The sequence below is a fragment of the Eimeria acervulina genome, genomic scaffold, assembly GCF_000499425.1.
Source record: "Eimeria acervulina Houghton genomic scaffold, Eah_scaff387, whole genome shotgun sequence".
Classification (NCBI taxonomy): Eukaryota; Apicomplexa; class Conoidasida; order Eucoccidiorida; family Eimeriidae; genus Eimeria; species Eimeria acervulina.
In genome coordinates this window covers 1-24,559 of record NW_013547344.1, presented here as the reverse complement: position 1 = coordinate 24,559, position 24,559 = coordinate 1, and the positions used below count along the sequence as shown (strand labels likewise).

Genomic DNA, 24,559 nt, shown 5'->3' with positions numbered 1-24,559 from the left:
CAAGAGTGTGTTTTAAGGTCTGTTGCTTGTTATTTTAGGTTAATATGTTCGCAGAGTGAAAAGGTAGATATAGATTGTGCACCTAGGTAGATCTGTATAGAGTAGCACGTAGTAACGGCCGTCGGAGAGAGCTGTTCACTACATATCCGGCAGAGAGTACAAATAATACATTACTAGAGAGCAAACCAAGCCACTTTAAATAGGAAATAAGGCGAAAACTGACTGAGAGGTCGTCCTGCGTGTGCCAGCAAGGCCACCGAGTAACGCCTTCCTTATCGTAGCCTTGGAGATTTTTCTTCGGATAGACTAGGGATCGGTTGAAACAGGATGTGCCTGTCACAGAAGTAATGTGGACACTCCCCACCAGCCGGGACAGAGATACTTTGCGCGTTACCGATACTTCTGTCCTCTTCCCGTGGAACCACCTGCGTATCAGGCAATTAGTCTGCAACTGGTCTGCCAATGGTATCGGCTGTTAGGAACAAAGGCTTGTTGAAACAAGAGAGCGCGAGTGCTGGGGAGAATGGTAGGCGTTGGGCAAAGGTTCTGGCGGCTGCATCTTTGCTCCCTGCCTGAACAGGTGGCTTGCCCGTCTTCACTGGGTCCCTTAGAGGGAGCGATGCGAACGAATCCCGATACAAAGTTAGAGTAGTACGATACGAGGCCGAGGAACTTATGAACGCCCGTGCGAGCGTACACTGGTGGCGGCCACCTCCGAATGGCCTATAGCTTTGCCGGGTCTGGTTTCTGAGCTGTTTCAGACGCACCACACCCTAAAACGTTAATTAGTTTCTTAAAAAAGGAACATTGCTGCGATCGCAGGAGTCACAGATTCTCATGCAGCAGTTCTAGAGCACGCCGCATGCGGTGCAAGTATTTCTCCACATTCCAGCTGAACGTAAGCACGTCCTCCACGTAAAAATCATCCATATCTAATTGATTGCCCATAGGAAATCGTGATTGATGAACTGCGGCTGCAATAGGACAGGTGCATTCGTGAGTCCAAAGGCGTTTGCGAGTACTCCAGTTTACGAGTGCAGATATGGAACGCAGTTTTGTGCCTGTCCTTGGGGTGTATTGCGATCGGGGGGAACGCTTCAGCGAAGGGAAATGATGAATATATTACCGAATCCTGCAAGCGGTCAAGTAGATAATCAACCCAGAGCAGCGGAAACTTTTTGCTTTACCGTGATTTTGTTGAGGCGCTTGAAGTGGATGCACGCGTCCTAGCTCCAGTCCTGTTTCCTCGCTAGAACCGTAGTGAATCCGAACGCACTAGTTGATGGCTAAGCTTTATCTGTTCTTAGCATTTCATCTGCTTGCCGCTCAAGCTGCGGGGCTTGCCCGTGCCTAGAAACAAAGCTTTGAGCTTCTCCGGGAGTGAGTTGGTGCATGGGGCGCCTAGCGGGTGGCCGGCCCGCTGGCGCCTCTTTGTTACATAATAGTTCTGAGAACTCTTCCTTCCACTGCACCCGCTTGTGCCGTTTTCCCGGGTGTTATTTGGGATGAATCCCACAAAAACTCTGTTTTCCCAAGTTCATCATGACGGAGTGCATCTCCCTGTCGTTTCCTCTAGTGCCTCTGCGCTACGTAGGAGCCGCCTCTTCCATCTCTTCGTGTGACACTGCTTTCACTTCTTTTACTGTAGAGGATGAAAGTGCCTTAAGGACAGCTGAAAGGCGCGCTCTCTTGGTACTTCTCAGCAAATGCACTGCAGCAGTGTAGCCTGGGAGCGGCAGGCGCTCCCTTCACTGGGCCACCTATGGCATGCTTAGAATTATATCATGGTGAGGTGGTGCAAAATAAAGGGACCCGATCATGATAAAATGAACCTCTCCTGAATCGGTTTTTCTTCTGACACACACATTCTTGCTCATTTGCGCGTCCTCTCCCGTCCGTGAAGAGTAGTCGCCGCGACTGCACGAAAGAATGAAAACGTAATTTGCACCTCTACGGCGGAGCCTCAGATATCATTTCCACTTGGCCGCCTGCGTCAATTACCTCTAGCAACTCCAGAATATTGATATGAACCAGTTGGCTTTAGGCGGGTCTGCAGGTGAGGCTGTCACCTCCTTTGGTCCCATCAGTGAGCCACACGTTTCTAGGGTGCTACGGCGTTTCTCTGCGCTTTCTTTAATCTGTTGGAGGAGCTCTCTCGAAGTCTTTCTTCTCCAGCTCCAAAATTCCCCTCCGACCTCTGCATCCTGGGATTATACGACCTTGTCTATTGAGAAAAGAAGCGTATGCGCCGGTCGGTACTCCCTCCTGGCTTGCTGCATGCCGAATTTCCCGACTGTCGGTTGCCTCCTATTTCCTTTTTCTAGCAGACTAGGGCTGGCTGTCACAGCCCCGATATCCATATGCTGTATGGCTGAGTCATGTAAAATCTCGCTTTTCTCCTGCCCATTAGGGGCAGCGGAAGGGACTTATTTTTTCTCTTGGGTAATCAAGGTTTCCACCCTCCCGGCAAAGCCAACCACTTTACCGTTTTGTTCTTTCTCGGCGGATAAGCCATTTGCAGACTGCCTCTCTCCGGGTGACACCCCTTATGAACCATTGGTACCAGCGGTACTCCACTGTTGGAATTCTGTTCAACTAGGACTGATACCTCTTGATGCACCTCTCCACTGGCACCCGAACTCGGTGTCCATCATGTATGGACTTTCAGCAAAGGCGGAGCAATCCTTCATGTATCGGTTGTGCTGTAAACGCATTTTTCGCTGGGTAAGATACACATACCGGGACGGTTTCAACATCTCGAGGCTCCCAACCTTCGGTATCCCGCCCACCAGAGGGCACGCCCACTGCAGTGAACAGCGGACTCTCCTGTTACTACGTGTATACCCTGTGACGAATCTACCGGATACAGACTCAGCACCGGTGCAATAAGCACAGCCCACCAATGGTATGAGGACTCAAACATTGAAATCAACTTCTTAAAATATATCCGAGTCCCTATATCTTAAAAGGAAATCTGCGTGTGTGTTAAATCGCGGTCTGACTCCGCCTTGAGTCAGAGCACCGCGCCGTCAGTCTCACATTCAGTCCCAAACCCTGGTGAGGCTGCCGGGCATTCTTGATTTGAAACTGTTAGATTCCCATCTAAAGTATTGCAATTTACCTATATCCACATTGTATTGGTTCTTTCGCATATAGCAAGGTCTCTGAAGGCTCCACTTAAGCTCTATTGTAGTGCCTGTGCACTACATCCACGATGCAAGAAGAGAAAAGACCCTGCTGTGGGAGTGAGGTTCGTTAGTCTCACCTGTCGCGATGAACCATGCAGTGCTACATAGTGTAAGGAGAGTCCGCGGTCTCTTCGGAGAATCACCGTAAGTTGCAATGAAGCCGGAAGACCTAAGGAAATATACGAGAAAGCAGGTGAACTTCCCTCCAAATGTTCTGAGCACGGCGGCCGGAGGGCTCGCGGGGGGCACACGGCCTGAAATGAAGCACTCGTTGCATCTGTTGCTGCAATGCGCCTTCATATGCTTGCGCAGGCTCCTTCCTGATGCCGGCACTAACACTGTAGACAACCGTTAGTAAAAAGCACCCTCACATGCATGAATAACCGAAATAGTGCCTGCAGTAGCATTGTAGACCATTGCTATACTTCTGCATTTGTGTAGGCTGCCTACTGTAGCCAAGTGTTCATGCACCAGCTCAAGGCAGCAAATGCTACAGCTGCCATAAAGCAACCCCTCGCGCAAGGATATCCACACCTCCCTCTCACTTGGAATGCGTGCACTAACAACGTCTACAATTGTTAGGTTTTTAAATGTTTTCCACTTGTCAAAGCGTATTCAAACATAGAAAAGTACAACCGAGAACTTGTTACGCGTGGGTGCAAAGGCGCGCAAGTGGGTCCGTGGCGGAAACTAGCAAAGTTTCGGGTATACCAGCTCTGCCCATGGTACAAATTTGATATGCTTGCTGTGCCTCTAGTAGTGTTACCCCAATAATACGACATCCACGCGCGACTGTTTTCGATCTAGGACAGAGCTGAGCGGGGCTTCGGAGACTATAACAGCCGCGTCCGCCTGCCGACACTAGTACTGGAGGCGTGTCCGAGAGCAATCTGCCATGCCAGCCTGAGGCAAACAGTGGCTTTTCAAGGAAGTGGTTCACTCCATACCTTCCCTTCCCTTAATGAGAACGATATCAGCAGCGCTGTTCACCCATTTACACGTTCCTCGCTGAGTCCAGCGCATGCCGCGGTCAAGCTAAACTGTCTCCCGGGTGTGAAAATTCGTCTGCCTGGTTAGCTCGTTTACTTCCCCAGGGCGTCTTCTTATGGCGTCTTTTTTATGCTTTGCGTAGACTATTGTGTTCCAACGCGAGCCTAATTCCGTCCTGGTGCTGTCCCTCCGCCTCCCCCCCACCTCCCCCCGGCACCAAAGGCAACTCCTTCAATTTGATAAGTGCCTTCGCCTCGTACCATGACAGAGTTGCAGAAGACCTTCGATGAGGTGGATCCCAAAGGCCTTCCAGAGCCAGAACTTGATGAGGATCTCCACTCGACTGCTGAGGTATTACCGCCACCAAGCGAATCAACCCCCCTGGCAGTGAAGTACGCTTCGGAGGCGGCAGTGAAGGACGCTTCGGAGTATGACATTGGAAGTCTTCCTGTGGCAAGCCCAATCCAGGAACCCTTCGAAAGGATAAAGAACCTTGGCAAAAAGTTTGTATATATCCCTGCTGTCCTTGCGGCTGGTCGCTTGGATTGTTTCTCTTATCATTACCCGGCGCCAGATAACTGCTGTAATGGAAAAGCGTGTGCTTCCATACCCGGTGCCAACTGACAATGAAGGCTTACAGGAAACCTTGAAGGAAATGCAGATGAGCGCAAGACGGTTACGAGCCAAATTGGACCAGGCCTCTGAGGCAGCGGTACGCATGTTCTTCCAAACCTTTTCTCCAGTGACTGTCGTGAAAGAATTCACCGAAGAGGATTTCAGGTACTGGTGTGACGCTTATGTTAATTTTCTATCTAGTCAGCCTATTCTTGGCGAAACAGCTAGCAAGGCGGAGCGGCAGGATTTTGCGTTGCGAAATATTCTTCTTTCCACCATCTTCCGTGCTGCGGAGAGACGCGTAGACCTTGCGACTACACTTGATGAGTTGTCAGCCCGAAATCAATTTCCTGCACTCTTTATGAATCCTGAGTTGTTACCACACCAAGTGGCTCGGAGATGCAGTGAGGGAGATGTTACGTTCGAGCAATTCACTAGACGGCTAAAAGCGCTTGGAGCTGTGGGAGTGGCCCAACAGGGCGATTCAGGTCCGACAGTTCCCTTAGGAATAGCTTACGATTTGGCCGACGCGGCGGCCTTCAAAAAACACTACGAAGAATCCAACCTGGATGTTTACCAACTATTCGAGAGGTTTCTTGCATCTGCGGAAGAGGCGAAGATCGGAAGAAACGACGAGGGAAAAAGCCGCGTAGAAAATATGGATTTTCCCGAAAGCGAAGTTCCGTTCCCGCTTGCCGGCTTTGCTGAGGCTCTGGAACGAGCGAAGCTAGTAGCAGAAGCGGATCGTTTGCCGTTATCTGAAATTTTGAACCTGAGGGCTCGATGGAATGCCGGAACAGTATCCAGTGCAGCTATGGATGTTAAATTTTCGCACGAGGGGATGGTTTACAATGGAATGGATGTAAAGTATTCTGCTTTGAGGCGTTGGGGTTTCTCGGAAGACAAGGACACCATAGTAGCCCATTTGTTCACGGTCGCAGTCTTCCTGTTGTAACGCAATTGCTCTTATGACAAATCTGACTGTGGTCCGACCAGGCATAGGCAGGCGCTTGTGTTGCTCTTAGCCCTGCATGTGCGCATGCTTATAAGTTTGCGGAGGCAGCCCAGCAGCATGGCCTGTAGGCGTTGCATTTCTAGTTGTTGTGGACACATGGGCTCTGGCCTGAATTGCGCGTTCTGCCGGGACTCGTCCCCAACAGCTTGCGTGAACAACCACGAATTTCTTCAGAAGGGCCAAGCTTGTACAAGTCCTTGACAAAGCCAGTGTGCAGAGGATTCCTGCTTGCCTCCGGGATTAGCCCGGGTACGCAAAAGGCGGAGAGAAGCCAAGACGCGACGCCGTGTCGAAGATTCCAGCTTCTGCCGGACCAACCGCGGCTACTATCTTTGCTGCAATGCAGTATCATCCATTCTGTGAAGGTAGTGCTGTGCATCCAATTAGCGCAAGCATGCGGACACGCAAGTGTCCCAGTAGTTCTTTCGTGCGCATACCCACGTGTCCGGCAGGACTAACTGGGTGGGTTCACCAGCGAGGTTTGCAACCTCCTAGGTGGCATGTTGTTAGGTAGACGATGGCAACTAAATTCATTTGTTATTTCATCCCATTTTGAATCATCAGCCGTTTATGGGGAGCACCATTAAGCATAGCCACACATGGAAAGGGGGTGTTTGCCTCTAGGCACAGGCGGATACAGCCACGAATACGTAGTTTGGGTGCATCCACAGCCACGTAACGAACACCAAATGGCGGCCATCTGAAAGTCCTAATAAGAACGACGTGCGTCGGGATAGTGTTAAGCATACTGAAAAAGGAACACACGCGGTGAATACGAGCAAAACAGGAAGAGGTAAAGGGAAATCTCTTCATTATTCCGTCCCAGCACGACGGGACCTCTCGAGCTAACGATATTCCCTCAAGCGTAACGGTTTTTCTTGTTAGTGGCGACAGGCGACAAGCACTCGTCTAAGATTGTAGTGAAATAGAAACAAATGCATGTGATTAGGCTGGAGCAGCAGAGACGCACAGATTTTAATAGCCAAGCTTTAAAACGCAAACGGAAGCCAGATAGATTAGATTATTCACATGCGCGGGGGTGCGCTGAAGACTCAAGGCTTAGCCAGTCGACGCGTGTTAGAGACAGAAACATGCACAACGGTGCGCAGGGTGAATTCAAGATAAGCTGAGAAGCAGGCGTTGAATTGCATGAGGGATCTATTATTGCAGCGGTTGTTCTCCCCCTTCGTAAGCAAAGTTGCATGCACCATTCTGGTATTTAACGAGTTTGGCTTGGAAGCTAATTTGGCAAACGTGCTCTAATTTACTCGGTCTAAACGGTGACTGCCATTCGGTGCAAGGATATGGCTGCACATGTCATGCGCACGCATCCGCATCCATATGCAAGACCCTTTAACCGCCGTGGAAGCACTGTTGTGAAGGGATGGATGGCATCATATGCAGAGATCATCAGGACGGGGGAGGCTGCAGCCCACATTTAGCCACAGTTAGCGAAGTCCAATGGCACTGCATCAGGCGCGCCCTCACAGATCTGTCAAAAGCGCGTATAGCAAGATTGCACGAAATAGGTATAATCGGCACCCATACTACAGAAGGCATATTGCAATTTCAAATGGATGCGCTAGACGCGCGGGAGTATCTTCGGCGTCAAACCATCCAGAGAGGGCAGCATGCCTCTCATGCGTCTGAAGAAACGGGCTTCCAATAATCGAGGTTCTTTCACTGGCGATCGCCTTTTGCAAGCCTGATGGATGCCAGTGCGGTTGCCATCTACGTATCTTAGAAGTGGAAATGCGCCGTGCTTCTGCCTTTACTGAGCTTCGATTAAGGGCCTCAGCAAAGCGAGTGACGGGAAATGGGAGCACTGATGGGGAAATGTAGAGATTGTCTACGCGCTCTTTTCCGTTACTGTCCCGCCCAAACTTGGCCTGCGCCACGAAACCAACCAATTCTCGAAACATTTCAAAAACGTTCTGGTCATACGAGTCGATTATTTGTCGTAAGGTGACAATATTTCCCAAATGATTGGCCAGAGTTTTCGGAACCGTCGGCCCAGAATCTTGTGGCGGAAATCTGTGAATGCTTTGTCCTTGTAGACGACGAGAGAGAAGCCTAAAAAAGACACCGTGGATTCTTCCGTCTCCATCGCGCTCATCCACAAGGCATCGCCAGCAGTTCCTAAGTGAATAACTTCAGTGTCGGCTGCAAACCACTCCATTCTGGTCAGCTGTTCCAGACGGACAAAAAGAGCATCCAACACAGCTGATACCAACATGTTGCCTAGAGCATACTCTTCCTTTTCTTCCTTGCTGGCATTTTTGTCAGGGAACGGCCTGGATTTCAATGTCTTCACATACGTATCAACCAAGAGTCCGACGGTTTCCCGGATCATCCGGAGACCCACATCTTCACTTTCCAGACTGCATGGGGAATAAAATGAATTAAAGGCCACACGCACATCTTCAGACGGCAAATTGCACTTGGCAAGCGTTCCGCAGCTTTCTCTAGTGCATCCAATGTCCCCTTCAAACCCCCGGGGTCTGCTGGCTGCGGGGGCCCCACTGGACGTCGTTCTCTCTTGGCAACAGCTGTCCAGCCCCACAAAACCAAAATGAAGAACAGCAAGACAGCCGGTGTGCCGATCCAAAAGGGAAAGCCATGTGCCTTCTTCTGAATGCGGAGTGTTGTGGACAACTCATGTTCCGATTCTCGCAACTCTGGCTCTGCACCATCTGGAGTTGGCCTTTGCATCAACCCAGAACCTGGCAGTTCAGCATGCGGGCTCGTTGGTCCGCCTTCATTAACGAACCTCTGTTCCATGTGCGTTGCGTGAGAGGAAGCCGTCTATAGTGGAAGGGTGGCCCACAGTTCCGTAGTGGAGCCTCCCGCAAAACTCCCCATCGTGCCTGAAGAAACACAACAGCTACAGCTTCAAAGTACTTTTGGAAGTGAGCAAAAGCATAAACTTTTTGAAATGCACCAAGGCATGAGAGGGCCTCAAAGCACCCACTAACGGCGGCGCGCCGCGCACGGTGGACTGGAAAGGAGAGTAATGCGGAAAATTCGGCGGAGATGAAATGATGATGCCGTATACCAACTGACGTACTTGTTTTCAAAAGAGGAAATTATTTCCCGGAAGGACCGTCGGCAGTGGCTCTGTAAGGGTCCCCCCTGGGCTGTGCCCAAGGCGCTTCCCTAGTGAACAGTGCTCGGCTGCCATTGGTTGTAGGCGCTCTGTACACCTGTTCAGGTGCATAGTCAATATAATCAAGCTACACTCAGCCCAAAACCTTTAAAATTAGCTTAAATTGCCAATGAAAAGCTTAGTATCCCTATATCGGGGCCAATTTGCCTCAAGGAGGAAGAGAGTTATGCAACTGTCCCCTTGTACGGCACCGCCGCCGTCGCCGTGCGTGTAGTGCACGAGCAATACAATAGGCTCCCCACTGAGCCTCTAGCGGTATATCCCTAGGACTAACACGATATAAGGCAAATATAACTGTTTGATCGAAATTATTCAGGCCAGAATTGAGTCCAACTGGGTTACGAGAGCCCACAGCCCTCACAGCTAGGGGTCGAACCGCTTTGGGGGTTCAGGCAATTGACAGTTCCTTCCCCTCCTTTTGCATATTGGACGGCTGAATTTGCGTTCAAACTCTGTTTTTCAGTAATTTAGAATACTCGACAGAACTCGCTAAGCCCGGCGATAGATTTAGAATGCGCACCTAAGTGCGCGTGTACGGAGTTACACGTATCAACAGCAATGGGTGACAGCGGTTCACTACATTTGGGGGCTGCTCCGGGATATTAGAGCCCAACAATGCGGATATTAGTAGGTCGTTTTGTTATCGTAACCATGTCGTTAGAGGCAGAAGCACTCATGCGCCTATCCGACGAGAAGACACTACGTGCGGGCCTGAGACAGGCCTACAAGCCGCACGGCAATGCCGGATGATGAGGGATGTGCGATGACCGACTGATTGGCGCACCTAATCCTACTTCCTGGGAGTGTCCTGTATTCGAGAAAGGCAAATATAAGTCGTGTTTCCGCAGCTGCCTCGTGAACGGGCGACACCTTAACAACCTTCCTTGATCTAATGGAGCTACGGTTCACGAAGATGGACCAGAGAAACTGGGAACGGTGGCTCAACGGAAGCGCGAAGACTCTTCGGGAAATTGACGAAGCACTACTTGCTGGTAGAGTTAGTTAAAGCTCGGCGGACGGGAAATCATGTTGAGTATGCTGGACGATTCGTAACTGTAGTGCTGGTGGTGGCTTTCAGGGGCGGTTCACACTAGTTCAGGGCGACTCACCAAGGGCCGGCCACCTCAGCAGTCCAGCACACATTGCGTACCACGGGCCTCGGGGCCGAATGCAGCGTGTAGATCACCGTCTCCGACGAGAACCAAATCCGGTGCGGATTCCCATGTTCCGAGCTTGCAATAGAGAATCGCCGTCAGTCTTCGAGGCGGTACCATTCAGCAAGGAGAAAGAGAAGGATATTATGTACGTGCCAGACAAGCCCAACCCTAGAGAGGCTCATCCCGAGGCAGTGGGTTACGATGTTCGAGACTGATTCGTAGTCCGTCAGAGCACGGAGTGTGGTGCCGTATAGGCGAGGCGGCAATAGCCAGCGTACAGATTGCGGGACACCGTTGCTCCGCATTGTTAGATTTGGGTCTTCGCGCATATTTGTCAGTTCGTAGTCCTTGGGGCGTGTTGATTCGTAGATGAGCTTTGATTTTAATAGGGGTTTATGTGGCACAGGGGCCAGCGGTGTGAGTAAAACGAGGAGTAAGAGGCGTGGATCGGAATTGAGGCAGACAACGTCCCGAACTATTGCCTGGTGGTGCCAGTATCTTATGATGTATTGCTGGGGCTCGATTGGTTAAGAACTCATGGAGTGGCACGGTATTATCTGTCGAACAGATTGCATACGTACGTAAATGGTCGTTGGTGGCTTGTGCTCATGGGATAACACCGAGCGATAAGGGTAAAACAGCGAAAGCATAGGAGTCCCCAGATGGGATAGTCTGCAACTTCGATGCAGCAAGACCCTGGGATGGCGGAGAAGGATCTTTCAGCCTCCCAACAATCTCCAAAGCGGAACAAGCAAGGGAGCGGCAGTGGGCTGGCTACCGATTAGGGATGACCAGGGAACCCCTACTAGCAGTTTATAAAGTGGAGTATATTCTGCATAAGCGTGGGGAAACCGACCAATTCGAACACGTCGTCACGTAGCGCAACGCGCCGGAGGATCGGCAGTCTCTGCATGAAAAGCGGGGGACGAGGTGCTCGCGCACTCGCACGCACTTCCCTCTCGCACCCAATATCATGCTACCTGATGGGAAGATCCCCAAGCCGTGGGAAGGTAGAGCAAGGAGGGTGCCAGGCATACCCGGAAAGAGAATGCTCATGCGCTAGCCCATGCAGGAACCCAGGACAGGACCCAAGGGACGGAAGCAAGCGACACTAACGCAAGCCTGGACCGAAGACCTGCATAAAGGAGAAGGCGGCCGACAAGCTGTGCGTGTGCTATTGAGGTGCCGAGGCTAAGGTCTCGGAGCGTGGGAGCCTGCAACTGCTAAGGCATACAGAGAGCAGTAGAGCACAGCAGAGCGCAGCAGGGCACAGCAAAGAACACAGGAACACAGCCCTTGAAGGAGAAAGCGGCAGCGGGAGCGTTGACAGAGAGCCTGAGACCAGCACCAGGGACCTGAGGTTTCGAGGCACGGACCAGAAGAACGGGAATAATAGTTGCGCGGATGCCAACATAGACGAGCAAGCGGAGCCACACAATAGCACCGGGCGGACACCAGCGTAGGCGGCCCTACCGCCAAGGAGTTTCAAGGAACTTTCCAACCCGATGTACTGCTCTGCAGACGAAGGAATGAGGAAAACCGAGACGATAAAAGTTTTCCTTTTTACGATTATGAGACGAGAATATGTTTTAAAGGCTGTTGCCTGTTATTTTAGACTAATTTAGGGAATATTAGTCGAGTGCAGCAAAAGATATTAAAGCGTGTATAGGGTAACGCACGGTAACAGCCGAGAGAGAACGGTTCACTACAGCTGGGATACTGACAGTTTTGTCGTGGGGTTGCCCCTCAAAGGGGCCGCATCGAAAGAAGAATTATTACTACACTTCTTTCTCTAAGAATACGGGGCTCGGATATGGATTGGAAACCGTTTTTTGATATTTTAAGGTTATTTCACGGGTTATTCTCTGAGTGTAGCATGTATTTATCGAGTATGCACCTATATAGGTATGCCTAGGACAGGTCAATAGTAACCGCAGAGAGCGCTGTTCACTACAGAGGGTATGTTACACCAGAGGCAGCCGCAGCAATAAAGCCAACCATACCAATAGCAATGCGGCTCACAACTGCGGCAGCAATAATAACAATATGAATAACGCCACAAGCACAGATAGCAGCACTAACCCTAGCATCCGCACTCAGAAGCGTCATCCCGCGCATAACGAAGAGGAGCGGCAGCAGAGACAGAGGCAGCCAAGCGGTGCATTACCAGCTCCGACGGAAGAGAGCGACGCGATTATAGGAGTCTCCTCAATATTTTCCCATGAAACAATGGCAGCAGCAGAAAACAAACTTCCTACTGTTTCCCGAACCGCTAAGTACGAAACTGTATCACACCGAAGCGAGCAACGGCCACACAGAACGAATCCAACAGCAATTTATCAAAAAAAGGAATTCGCATCATATATTATGCTATATGTAGATGAATATTAAAGACAAACTCATGAGCATGAACGTGTAACAGCATGCAACCGTCGCGGACTTTGGCTCCACCCCTGCTCTGTATGCTCCCTATTGGGGTGCTCAGTTGTTCTTGCTACGGCTGAGTGGCATACTGCTGCAGCTAGTCCATAGGCATTATCAGCAAGAGAACAGAACAAGTCCTAACAGCAAACGAGGCAACGCACACACATATGCTGCTGCGCAAATGCAGCAGAAAACGACGCAACAGCAGAGGGAGTACAGCAACTATCCGCCTACTTCCTCCACCGTGGCTCAGTAACAGAAGGAGAGGCCTGCTGCTGTTGCTACCTCAGTGGCTGTATTCTGTTATGCGGTTATGCGGCTGAGACGAATATCGTACACCCACCCTTCACGTCCCCACTAACAAGCGCCTTGCAATGACAAGCACCGACAAACAAGAAAAACATACTCCCGGTATGCACGCAAACATGCATACACCTGCTCCCCGTTGCCTGCTCATCGCCGTCTATGGCTGGGGCATTTGAGCTGTTTTCTTCCTATGCTCGGGGTGTTAAGACACCTCGGGTCTCTAGGATCTGTCCTTGCCGCGGGCCCGACGTTTGCTCTTTAGGCGAGGCGACTATATGCCAAAGCGTTCATCGTAACAGTAGAAAGGGCAGAACGAGCTCCCATTCCTTGGTTCACCCATCCTTTGCTGGGTGACCAGGCAAACGAGGGCGTATGCTGCTGGAGGCAGAGGGGCATGGCAGGCGTAGCAGTGCCCATATGAAATTGGAACATGCACTTCTAATTTAACTGCGCTGTCCTACTAATCGCTAACTGAGTATTCGACAATTGCGTACAATGGTGATGAACGCATCAAATACGGCTTGGTTGTGCTTGCACGCGGGGTTGTCTTCCAGCATCAGTTGCAGCGAGTTGCGTAGCAACCCATCACAGGCAACTTGTCTCAGGTTGCGCCCTCCCGTATTCCCAGCCGCTTGGGAGCCATACACAGGATTGCTGGGGACTGCATAAGAGGCCCGCCGCTTCTTAGGAGCGTACCTCTAGTAATCGTCGGATAAAATCGACAGGCCTCGCTAAAATCGAAAACTATCAACGTTGGTTTTTAGGGTGTCATAATAAGTCAACTTTTTGGACCGATATTGCTCCATGCCATCAACACTATGTGCATTGAAACGCCTGGCATCTCGATAGAGTGGCGGCAGCAAAAAAAAGCACAGCAGCGAGGTGAAACAGCAAGAAAGACGGGACTACCATGGATATAAAGGTCTTATCAACTACAATTCCCGGTGCAATCGAGCAGGAAGACAAAAGCTTCAGCATCATGCAGCCGGTACCACCGCCCCCATGCAAGCGTTTCGCATTGCGCAGTAGGAGTCTAAAAAAGGATTTGATGAGCCACTGCCGACTGCCTTTCGGTAAATTTGATCACAATATTTTTTCCTTTGAAAGCAGCAACACGAGTAAGTTGACAGTATCCTTCATCTTCCCCAAATTATTCGCAGTACTGTCCTCGCGAGTTCCGCGTACGCGGTCCGCGTACGAGGTTCGTTGCCATGGGTGGAGTGGGGTTTTCTCAGGCCCTCTCGTCCCTTGCTGTTTTTCAAGGAGTTTATGCTTATGCCCACTTCGGTAAGTACTTTGAAGCTGTAGCTGTTGAGTTTTAGCAGGCACGAAAGGGTGTTTTGCTTGAAGCCTCCACTACCGAGCTTTGCGCCCCCGGGTTAGATCCCCTTCCATTCTAGGCTATTCCATCGCAAGCCCTGCACATGGAACAGAGGACCGATAATGAAGGCGGACCAACGAACCCACATGCTGAACCGCCAGATTTATGGTCAATGCAAAGGCCAACTCCAGATGGTGCAGAGCCACAGTTGCGGGGATCCGAACATGAGCTGTCCACAACACTCCGCATTCAGAAGAAGGCACGTGGCTTTCCCGTTTGGATCGGCACATCGGCTGTCTTGCTGTTCTTCATTTTGGTTTTGGGGGGCTGGAAAGCTGTTGCCAAGAGGGAGCGACGTCCAGTGGGGTCCCCGGTGCCAACAGACCCCGAGGGTTTGAAGGGTACATTGGATGCATTAGATAAAGCTGCGGAACGCTTGAGGATCAAGTGGGGAAAATCGTCTGAAAAGGTGCGTGTGGCCTTTAATTCATTTTATTCTCCAAGCGGTCTGGCGGATGGAGCCGAGCTTGCGGAGTCTCTCCCAACTGATGCCTTTAGAGATTTCCCAGAAATTATTGACGTGCTTGGTGCATATGTGGACGAATTCAGATCCACGCCTTTACCTGACAAGAATGCCAGCAAGGAAGAAAAGGAAGACTATGCTATGGGCAATTTAGTGCTTTTGTGTACAGTGCGTGCTGCTACGACCCGTCTTGGCCAGCTGGCCAAACTGGAAAGGGTTGCAAACGAACACCCAGGGACTGGAGTTTATCTCTTGTCAATCAGACCTATGACTGATTTGATGGCAACGGTTGAAGAGGAAGAACACAATTTTTCTTTTACACGCTTCGTTCGTCAACTAGAAGTAGAAGGCATTGAGGAATTTCCGCCACAGAAGGGTTCAGGGCCGACGGCTCCGGAAACTGCGGTCAATCCTTTGGTAAATGCCATGAGAGTAAAGCATATAATCGATTCGCATGACATGGAAGTTTTCGGGATATTTCAAGAATTGCTTGATTACGCGGAGCAGGCCAAGTTCGGGCGGGACAGTAACGGTAAATCAAGCGTAGACAATCTTTCCTTGCCCCACTCAGAGCTCGCATTTCCCATGGCCCGCTTTGCTCTTGCCTTTGGTCGAAGCTCAGAGAGGGCAAAACTACGGCGCACTTCAGCTTGTGAGGTACTTGGTTGGCAAAAACACTGGAATGTACCAGGCTTGCACAATTTCGCGCAAATGACAAGAAGCTCAGTTATCGGAAGCGTTTCTCTTCAGCAATATGAAAGGCTTTCTGCCATTTCCGCATGGTCCTTTAACACGGATCCTCGCACGCGTCTATTGCATCCATTCGCAATAGCAATCTCTCTCTTGTAGTATGGGTGCCGCTGCGTATTTTGTGAGCTCGTGCTGTGCACGTTTGGCGAAACTTGTAGAATGGGTGGTGGGGTGCTTCTTCCTATTTTGCACATCCGTTCTGTGTACGTATATTCCCCATCGCTCTGCTTTTGGCTGCAGATGATGTTAAACCGTTCACAACAGTGCTTCCTTGGCGGCATGAGGGCCGTTTTCCTCACGTACAGGGACTCACTTCGTTCTTTCATATGAATACGGATACGTGTGTATGAGTAGACATGCCCAGACATATTTTGGGCCGATTGGCAATCACCGCTTGAATTGAGTAGATTATTGCATGTGCGCTTTCTAGCTGCTAGACTGGATTCGCCAGCTATCGGAAAGATAGTGCCGCATTGCTTTGGAAAGACAACCTCTGCCTTAAAGTACCCGAATAATCCCTCAACCTGCTTCGTTGGTTCTTTCACACTTGTGTAGTTCTATGCCTGCTTTTCATCTCATCTTGAATTCACCCTGCGTGTCATGCGTAACCTTGTCTGCCCCCATCGCACGTATTCTACCTAAACTCGACTTCTGCGCCTTCCTATGCACGTGGGGGAAGTTATATGGCTTGCGTTTTCGTTCTACAGCTGCCCTGATAAGACCCGTGCGACTCTGCTGTTCCAGCCCTGCCACTTGATTCTATCTCGTTGCAGTCTCATGGAGCAGTGCCACTCGCCTGTCACCACTAACAGGAGGAAACTTTACGCCTGAGAGGATCTGTCGTTAGCTCGGGGTTGCGTTGTGCTGGGACATACGCCCCTTCCTTGCTGCTTTGCTCGATTCACTGTGCGCGCTAGTTCTTCAGTACGTTCTGGAATACCCCGACGGACCGGGTTTCTATGCAACCTTCCAGATGACCGTCATATGGTGTTTAGTACATTGCTATGGATGCTTCCAAGCTCTATGCATTTGTGACTATATCTGTCAATGTCTACAGGCAAACACCCCTTTCCCCTGTGCTTTCATGCTTAATGGTGTTCACTCCGGCATGCGTGCAACGTAGGCGATTCAAGAAGAGGCCAAATAAGGAAATTTATCTCCTGTCTTTCACCCAAACGTACACCACACAAGTGAGCCGTCTTGAGAAATATTTTGCTCGGCCATGTGGGCATGAGCACTGGAAAACTACTAAGACACTTCTGCGTCCGCACACTTACGCAAACTTCGTGCATAGCACGATCTTCACAGAATACATTGGATGCAGCTGCACTGCGGCAGAAAGATATCAGCCAGTCGGAATGGCGAAAGACGGAATCTCCGGCGTGTGCTCTCCGTCTTCTGCGTTCGCCGGTTAGCCCCAAAAGCAAACTGAACTATTCTGCAGATTGGCACTATCAAAGTCTCGTACAAGCTTGTTCCTACCGAAGAAGTTCTCGGGCTTTTACATAACTTGTGTGAGAAGAATCCCCGCAATACGCGAAACTGAGGCCAGTGCCTATGAGTCCACGACGACTACTGGGAATACAAAGCCTAAAAGTTACGTTGTTCAGCCACCTCCCCAAACGTGCTACTGCAGCATGCAGATACGCGCGCCCAAGGGTGAGCGCAACACAGGCGCCTGTATATGCGAGATACGCTTACAGGATGTTAAACAGGAGTGGCAATTGCATTATATCAAGGGGAATGCAAGCGAGACCATGCTTCCTGACAACGCCTCTATGTCCATGGCGCTGTCATATTCGTACAGAGCAGAAAGCTTTGAATTGGCCCCGGTTACAAACGTATCCCTGTGCAAAAACTTGACATCTACAACTGCACTGCTTACGCCAACGTCATCCCATCGACTTCTCAAGTTAAGAACTGCAGATAGAGGAAAGTTTTCCGATGCTCCCTTCAGCCTCGCTCGTTCCACGGCCTTAGCCAAGATGGGGACCGGAAACCGCCCTGTAAGTCCTGGCATGGCGAGGCTTTGCATGCGGCGAGCTTCCTCTTTAGTTTTCCCTTTCGTCACCTGCTCTACAGATGCAAGAAACCTCTCACATTCTTCAGTCACTACTCGATCGGAATCTTCGTAGATCTTTCGTATAGCCAATGCAAAGGCCAGGTTGTCAGCTAGCGCTGTGGAAACTGTCGGACCTGAATCGCCTCCTTGTGCCACTCCCACAACTCCAAGCGTTTCTAGCCGTCTAGTGAATTTCCCGAACGAGACAGATTCACAGTGGGGGTCCCCATACCAAAGCGGCGGCAATATGCTTCCTTCCATTGAAAAACCAAAAGGAACATCCCGTCTCGTTAACAACTCCATATGTCTAGACAGAGTGTCTAGACGCTCCGTGGCACAGCGTAAGAGGGTGGAAAACAGCAAATTTCGTAAAGCATACCCCTCCCGCTCCTCTATGCTATCGGTCTCTTCAGGAATAGGTAGAGTTTTTAGAAAAAGCGCATAATTAAACCATGACCCAAACTGTTCCTCCGTGAAATTATCCGTGGCCACCCGTAGAGAGTAATTATTCATGAATTGCTCGCGCCACGGTCCAGGTAGCCCCCAAAATTTGTTTCGTAACCGCTCTGCACCTTCCTCGACTGCCTCCAAGGTTTTCCGTAGGCCCTCGCGATCTGTTGGCACCGGGTATGGAAGCACAGATTTCTCTCTCCCAGCTAGATGGTAAAGCCCTCGTGCCAAGACGACAGACATAATGAAAGCGACCAGCACAAAGACTGGTAATGGACATACAAACTTTCTTTCCCGTGTTTTTGTTTCTCCGACGGGTGCCTCTTCGTGGATTGCCACGGGAATACCTTCAACACCATCCTGTACATCACCCTCCACGTCAGGGGGCGCTGATGTACTTGGCGGCTGCGCTACATCAGCAGTCAAGTGGGGCTCCCCATTAGTGCCTGCGCCCAAGTGACCCTCATGATCCTTTCCATCCAAACGATTCTGCAACTCTGCCATATTAGGAGTCTGAGGCAGGGACTGCATAAATCGAAGGAAGGTCTTGCCGTCACGGGCGGCAGTGAGGCCGCCGATGCCCCGACAGAAAAAGCCTGGAATATGTAACACGTAAATTTGACTCAAAACAAAAAGGTGAATTCTGGGGAACTCGAGGAAACAAAAGGGGAGTAAGCTGCTCACGCCATAGGGATCTTTGCGTGTGATGGAGGCGCGTACGCATGCGCTAGACTAACAGAACTATTAACATATATGTGGCGGGGCGATAGGCCTAAAACAATTCTATTTAAAAACAGAAAGGTTGGACCGACTTGTTTCTTTAAAACATCAGTGATAGCATCAGGATGGCTGGTTGCTCCTGTCCACGCCTCCCGCAAAACAATGTGCAGGTGGACGGGACTGCTCTACTCTGTGAGGTTGCTCAGCTGCGTCCTAGATCAAAACACTCGTCAATGAAAGTCGTATTCTTGGAATGAAAGTACTAAATACATTGAAAATATACCTAACTTGTGCCATCTGAGAAGCTCGAGCGACTGAAACTTTGTCGGTTTCACCCACGAAGCCGCTGGCACCCCACTCGACTCCTTCGTCATCTCTTGTCAGGTGTTCCCTCCTGGGTAGGCTGACTGATACGAGACAATCAAAAGCATAATAGTCGTGCACGTTGATACTGCATGAATTCAATGGAGATGGAAGCGTGGGTCGCTGTACGGCAGCTGCAGCAGGAAGTAGGAAAACCTACTTGGCTTTAGTAGGCACCCTGTACGCAGGCAGAAGTGCAGCAATTGTCTGCAGCGCTAGTGCAGACAGGAAGATGGGGTTTGGTTCCGCATGTATGTGAAGGTCCCTTGCACAATTAATTGCGACGAGTGCATCAAGCCACTAATACGGACTTGGATACGCACATTGCAAATCAACAACCGCGGCTGTCATCGTCGGCCCCGCCACTGCTCCTCGGATTGCGAGATGGCTGATGCGTTTCCCGTGCCGCTTTCTGTGATCTCCTGGCTGCGCTGCTTGGAGTCTTGCATCTGCAGTGCTGTAGCTCTTTTCATACGCCTGCAGCCACGAACTACGTGGGCTTGTTTATTACAGAAAATGCAAATGCGCCAGCCAGCACAAGAAAAATGTATACCCTTTTAAACATTTTAAAAATGCTTTACGATTGCACGTACAGAAGGTGGATATCCGCCAGTGTTGCTTTCTAAGTGCCGAATTCCCGAATTGATATGTTGTGGTTTGCATCCTTTCTATACGATGCGTACTTATTCCGTAATATCGATCATGCAGACGCTCTCACCTCTTAGTTACCTTTAATACTTGGGAGGCTCCTCTTCATGGGTCGCGCATCCACGAGAGTGAGTTTCTTGACCAATCGGCATAAGCCAAGATGAGCAAGGGCTGTCGTTTTCACATGTATTTTAGGAGAATATCTTAAGGGCTCTTTTGTACTTTTAAATGCACCTAAGGCACTACTGGCTGCAATGCACCAGGCCACCTTGCTTTGGGGGTGGCGTTTGCCGCCCTCACCCTTCCAGTGAACCCTGGGATCTTACCAAGTGTAAAGATAGTCTACGACGTTGTCCAAGGAGTGTAGTGAAGTGTAATCGAGTGATAATGCTTGAGGCAGCGGCCCCAGGTCCTGGGGATGGGGGTGAGGCGGCTGCTTGCCATTAGCTGCAACTTACCTTGTTGCAGCAAATGCAGCACGGGGCCTTCGTAAGCAAACACAATCAAAACCCCTTCTGCTGTCTGCATTATCACTGTAGACAATAACTGCACTTCTGCTTGCGTGCACACTGCCTCCTAAGACCAAGTATGTGCTTATCTACCGACTTCTGAGGGACATGCAATGTAGCCCGCCTTGTTGCAAGGACTAATCCTGTAGTTACTTGATAAGCGCATACTTGACCCTCAAAGGCACTAAACAAGGGGAAATACATTTACCAACTCCAGCTTGCCCATTACATAGACAGTTTCTACTACTTGATGCGTCGATTGCTAGCGTCCTTGTGTCGTGTGCTGCGGCGGCGCACCGAGAAAAGGGGAACCGCTCAAGTAGCAAGAAATAACCTCGGGTTGCATGTTCTTGAAGCAAAGAAACCATGCAAGACAAACGGGCCTACGGTTTTTAATGCTGCAGCACTCCGGGAACAGAGCTGCCGCGTGACAGCTCACAGCGACCCCACCTCCAGTATCCCGAGGCCGACTGCGGGTATTGAGAAGCCTGTGTATTTATGGGCTCACCACCCTTCTCCCATACATTTCTGTTGCAGCGTAACATATGTGGGGTTTACTAAGAAGCATTTAATTGTGGGGTTTAGTAAGAGGCTTTTAATTATAATCCTGCAACGTGCTTGTAGGTGTTGTGCAATTCATTCATCCATTTCTGCTCCGATGCCTGTGCGGTAATGCTGTTGCGAATAGCAGTTTGGGCATGTGATATGCTTTTTTCTGCACCTTTGTGGATAATAATAATTCAGAAAGAAGTATTTTCTTCTTGAAATTACGCTTGCTTCTCTTCATTGCCTGCTGCTTAGGCTATCGGCGTGGACCCTCGATCCCGCTCACTAACAATAATTCATCGTGCGTCCTGCCGTCATTTTTCGTGGGTCTGGGCGTCTGGGCCTGCTACCTGCGCGTTTGTTTATTTCTTCGCTATGTCATATCTGGGAAGTCAGGGGCCTTTGGGGGAGGCCTCCAGCCCGCAGACTCAGGGCTTGGAGTTCGTTCATCCTTTCACTCCGTCCCATCAGGCACAGACCAGCATGAATTCTTCCGGCATGGGAAATATGGGGAACTTCCTAGACTCAACGGGCTACTCAGCTGAAATGGGAGAAACCCACACTGCTGGAATCTCCGCGGAGGCAAGTTATGATGCTGCTACGCTTCCGACAGCACTAGCACTTGAGGGGCCTGAAGCTGCAGCTGCTCTCGAGGAGTTGGAGCTGCAGGGAAGCATGGAGGTAAAAGCTGCAGCAAAGACGCCTTCCAAGGGTTCTCCCGGCCTTAGACTGACCATTGGGGTGGCGCTGCTGGTTGGATTAGGAGCAGCAGCAGCAGCAGCAGCAGCAGCAGCAGCTCGGTCGTTACGGCGTGCGGTGCCTGCTTCGCAGATGCCTCTGGAGGTATCTGCTGGAAATTTGTCTGCTCTTTCGCTCTCTGTGCATGAGCATTTTGTGCAGTTGGCAGAACGGTGGCACTCTTCTTCTCACGCGACGCAAGTGGCTTTCTGTCGTTGGTACTACCCCAAAAAACGCGGCATCGTGGTTGTGCAAGACCCGATTGATACATTTAAAGAACATCTAAGGGCTTTCGATTCTTTGAAGCAGCCCACAGATGCGGATGACTTCAATGCGCGGCGCACGTATGCGGTGCAGTGCCTGCTAATGTGTGCTGTCATGGATGCTGCATACATGCGCTTGAGCCAGCTCGAGAGCACCTACGAGCGGTGGCAGAAGGACCCCACTTACTCTGTGAATGTTCTTGACCTACCAGGCGCCTTTTTGAACTACGCTGAACTCAACGCGACACCAGGCACTGTCTCCTTTCAGGACTTCTCTCGGCGGCTTACCGAAGCGGGGTTCGAAGGGCTGAGCGCTTCTGCTGCAGATGCGGAACAGCCTCAAATTCCCCCCGCTCTTGCCACGCGGCTAGAACACCAGGCTATGGAGGATGTCTTTATGAAGACGGAAGATAAGAGGGTGCTTTCTGTCTTTCATGACTTCTACACCAAGGTGCAACGAACGCTGCTGGCGCACGACAGTCCCTACAAGCCACAGGACCCAGCAGCAAATGCACCAGTGCAGGAGCCTCTTAGTGAGATACCGATGTTCTCTACGGCGTCTCCTTTTTCTGTGCAAGTGTTTAAGCAGGCGTTGGAAGAGGCAGAAAAGACCTTCGACAACGCAGTTTCTCCCCAGGAAGTTCAGAGCTGGGAACAGATGTGGACAGTCGGTGGCATAGCAAGTGTCCTGAGGCAACTCGATGATAAATCCATTAGAAATTTAGTACAAGCACAAAAGCTCGTGCAAAAATATGCTGAAGTTGCAGGAACCGCCAGTGGAGCAGGCTACGACGGGTTGGGTATCTTGGAAACGGCCCTCTCGCTGCTGTAGCTGTCTCTGCGCACCAATGGTTTTTTCTTCGTCTCCTCTTTCCCATGTTTGTATATTAACAACAAACATCACTGTCTCCTCCGCGATTGGGCTGCGCCTCCTCTCCTCAGCAGCTTAAGGGCGAACGCGCGTGGTGAGGCCAGCAGTATCGATTGATTGCGGGGCCCCCGTGGGGCTGCTGCAGCAAACTGCAGCAGCAAACTGAAGCTGCAGACTGCAGCAACAAAATGCAGCGCCAATGAGAATTCGTCCTTAGAGCTCCTGCATGCAGACAGGGAAAAGCATAAGGACGGACTTATAAAGAACCGCCAAACAAATGAAATGAGTTGAATATTCGCAGAAGGAATTGGGAACTGACCTCAACATGAAAAGCCTGGGACACCGATCGATGCAGAGAACTGGAGCGTAGGCTCTACTCAGAGATGTTTAGATACACGCACGCGCATGCAGGCATGCATGCACGCGTAGGCGTGCATGCGTGCATTACATGCAGATATATGCATGAATGTAAATGTTGGGATGCATGCAATTGTAGGCATGCACGCAAATGGTGGCATGCATGCAATTGTAGTCAGGCATGCAAATATAGACATGCATGCACACACATGAGGCATGCAGGCGCGCAAATGCATTCATGCAGGTAGATGCACCCAGAGTGCATACATTGGCGTTCTTGCCTTTGCATTCTCCAGGTGGATCCTCACCTTGCATTGGTGTTGTTTTCTGAGTGCCCCTGGGGTTTTTTGTTTTTTTCAGCCGATGATGATCTCTTCAAAACCCTTGGAGAGGACTTTGCGCTGAGTTCTCCAGGGTTCAGGGTTTATTTATGACGGCTTATTGCTTGGGGTTTAGGGTTTACGGTTTGGGGGTGGGGGTTTAGGGTTTAGATTTTTCTACGTAATGCCCAAGTTCAGGGGTTCAGCACTCCACGAGCAGCTAGTGCATGCATCTCAGTAAAACAATTACTAAGGAACAAGAAACAGTACACAAGAAATAAGAAATAAGAAACAATGAGTAAGAAACAAACAATACGAAACAGTGAACAAAACACAAGAAATAGGAAGTAAGAAACAATAAATAAGAAACAAACAAGATGAAACAATAAACAAAACAGAAGCTATAAGCAGGAAACAAGAAGAAATAAACCTAAACCCTAGGGTGTAGAGCCTAATGCCTAAACCCTAAACCCGAATCCACCCTATTCAGGAGGAGTCAGCAATGATAAACCCTAATGGACATTAATAAACAATACTACATATATATATGCATATATATAATCGTTGAAGTACCTATGAATCCTACTAATTTATTGTATATGCACACATGAAAAGTATTAATTTGTAGTGCTTACGCGATAGTCATACTGTTAGTAATATGAACCACTCTAAATTGAAATCCATACATAGGAATATCAATAAAAGATATTTTAATATGTTCATGCTTCTATGCAGTTGATTAACTACTAGTTTGAATAGTAAATTAATTAATTCCAATATTTTGAAATACGTAACACTGTTAGTAGTTGTATTGGCAGCAGTGCATAACGTTGTATATACAGCGCGTATGAAGCTTTCTAATTTATAGTACGTGTATATGCGGGTAGTAGTAACAGTAGTAACGCAGAACAACGACGTGCATATAGCCACTGCAGCACATATGAAACTTACTCGTTTACGGTACACAGCTAGTACTTGTAGTAGTAACAGTAATACTAAATAGTACTATATATATACATATAGATATACATATATATTTCCATATATATTATATATAAATATAACATATGCATATGCATATAGATTATATCTTTAAACTACATATGACACCTACTGCTATATATATATATGTATATATATATATATATATGCACTATATATAGTAGTAGCTAAAGTGTTAGTAATATTGTAAACCAGTACAGTACATATACGTATATATATTATATATATATATATACGTATGCATATGATGCCAGT

General features: G+C 49.6%; 5 protein-coding genes across 5 annotated transcripts; 3 read left to right on the top strand and 2 right to left on the bottom strand.

Moving 5' to 3' along the window:
• Positions 1-4,439: 4,439 nt before the first annotated feature.
• Positions 4,440-5,748, top strand: EAH_00036150 (hypothetical protein, conserved; the record flags this gene model as incomplete). The annotated part of the gene is made up of 2 exons (XM_013392074.1): positions 4,440-4,685; positions 4,753-5,748. The coding sequence occupies 2 exons, from the start codon at positions 4,440-4,442 to the stop codon at positions 5,746-5,748; spliced, it is 1,242 nt and encodes a 413-aa protein (XP_013247528.1).
• A 1,607-nt stretch (positions 5,749-7,355) lies between these two features.
• EAH_00036140 (hypothetical protein) lies at positions 7,356-8,044 on the bottom strand (the record flags this gene model as incomplete). The annotated part of the gene is made up of 2 exons (XM_013392073.1): positions 7,356-7,697; positions 7,895-8,044. 2 exons carry the CDS (start codon positions 8,042-8,044, stop codon positions 7,356-7,358), a joined length of 492 nt encoding a protein of 163 aa, XP_013247527.1.
• Positions 8,045-14,354: 6,310 nt separating this feature from the next.
• Positions 14,355-15,554, top strand: EAH_00036130 (hypothetical protein; the record flags this gene model as incomplete). Its single annotated transcript, XM_013392072.1, has 2 exons — positions 14,355-15,237; positions 15,397-15,554. 2 exons carry the CDS (start codon positions 14,355-14,357, stop codon positions 15,552-15,554), a joined length of 1,041 nt encoding a protein of 346 aa, XP_013247526.1.
• Positions 15,555-17,184: 1,630 nt separating this feature from the next.
• Positions 17,185-18,471, bottom strand: EAH_00036120 (hypothetical protein; the record flags this gene model as incomplete). The annotated part of the gene is made up of 1 exon (XM_013392071.1): positions 17,185-18,471. One exon carries the CDS (start codon positions 18,469-18,471, stop codon positions 17,185-17,187), a length of 1,287 nt encoding a protein of 428 aa, XP_013247525.1.
• Positions 18,472-21,128: 2,657 nt separating this feature from the next.
• On the top strand, positions 21,129-22,586 carry EAH_00036110 (hypothetical protein, conserved; the record flags this gene model as incomplete). The annotated part of the gene is made up of 1 exon (XM_013392070.1): positions 21,129-22,586. One exon carries the CDS (start codon positions 21,129-21,131, stop codon positions 22,584-22,586), a length of 1,458 nt encoding a protein of 485 aa, XP_013247524.1.
• Positions 22,587-24,559: the final 1,973 nt, after the last annotated feature.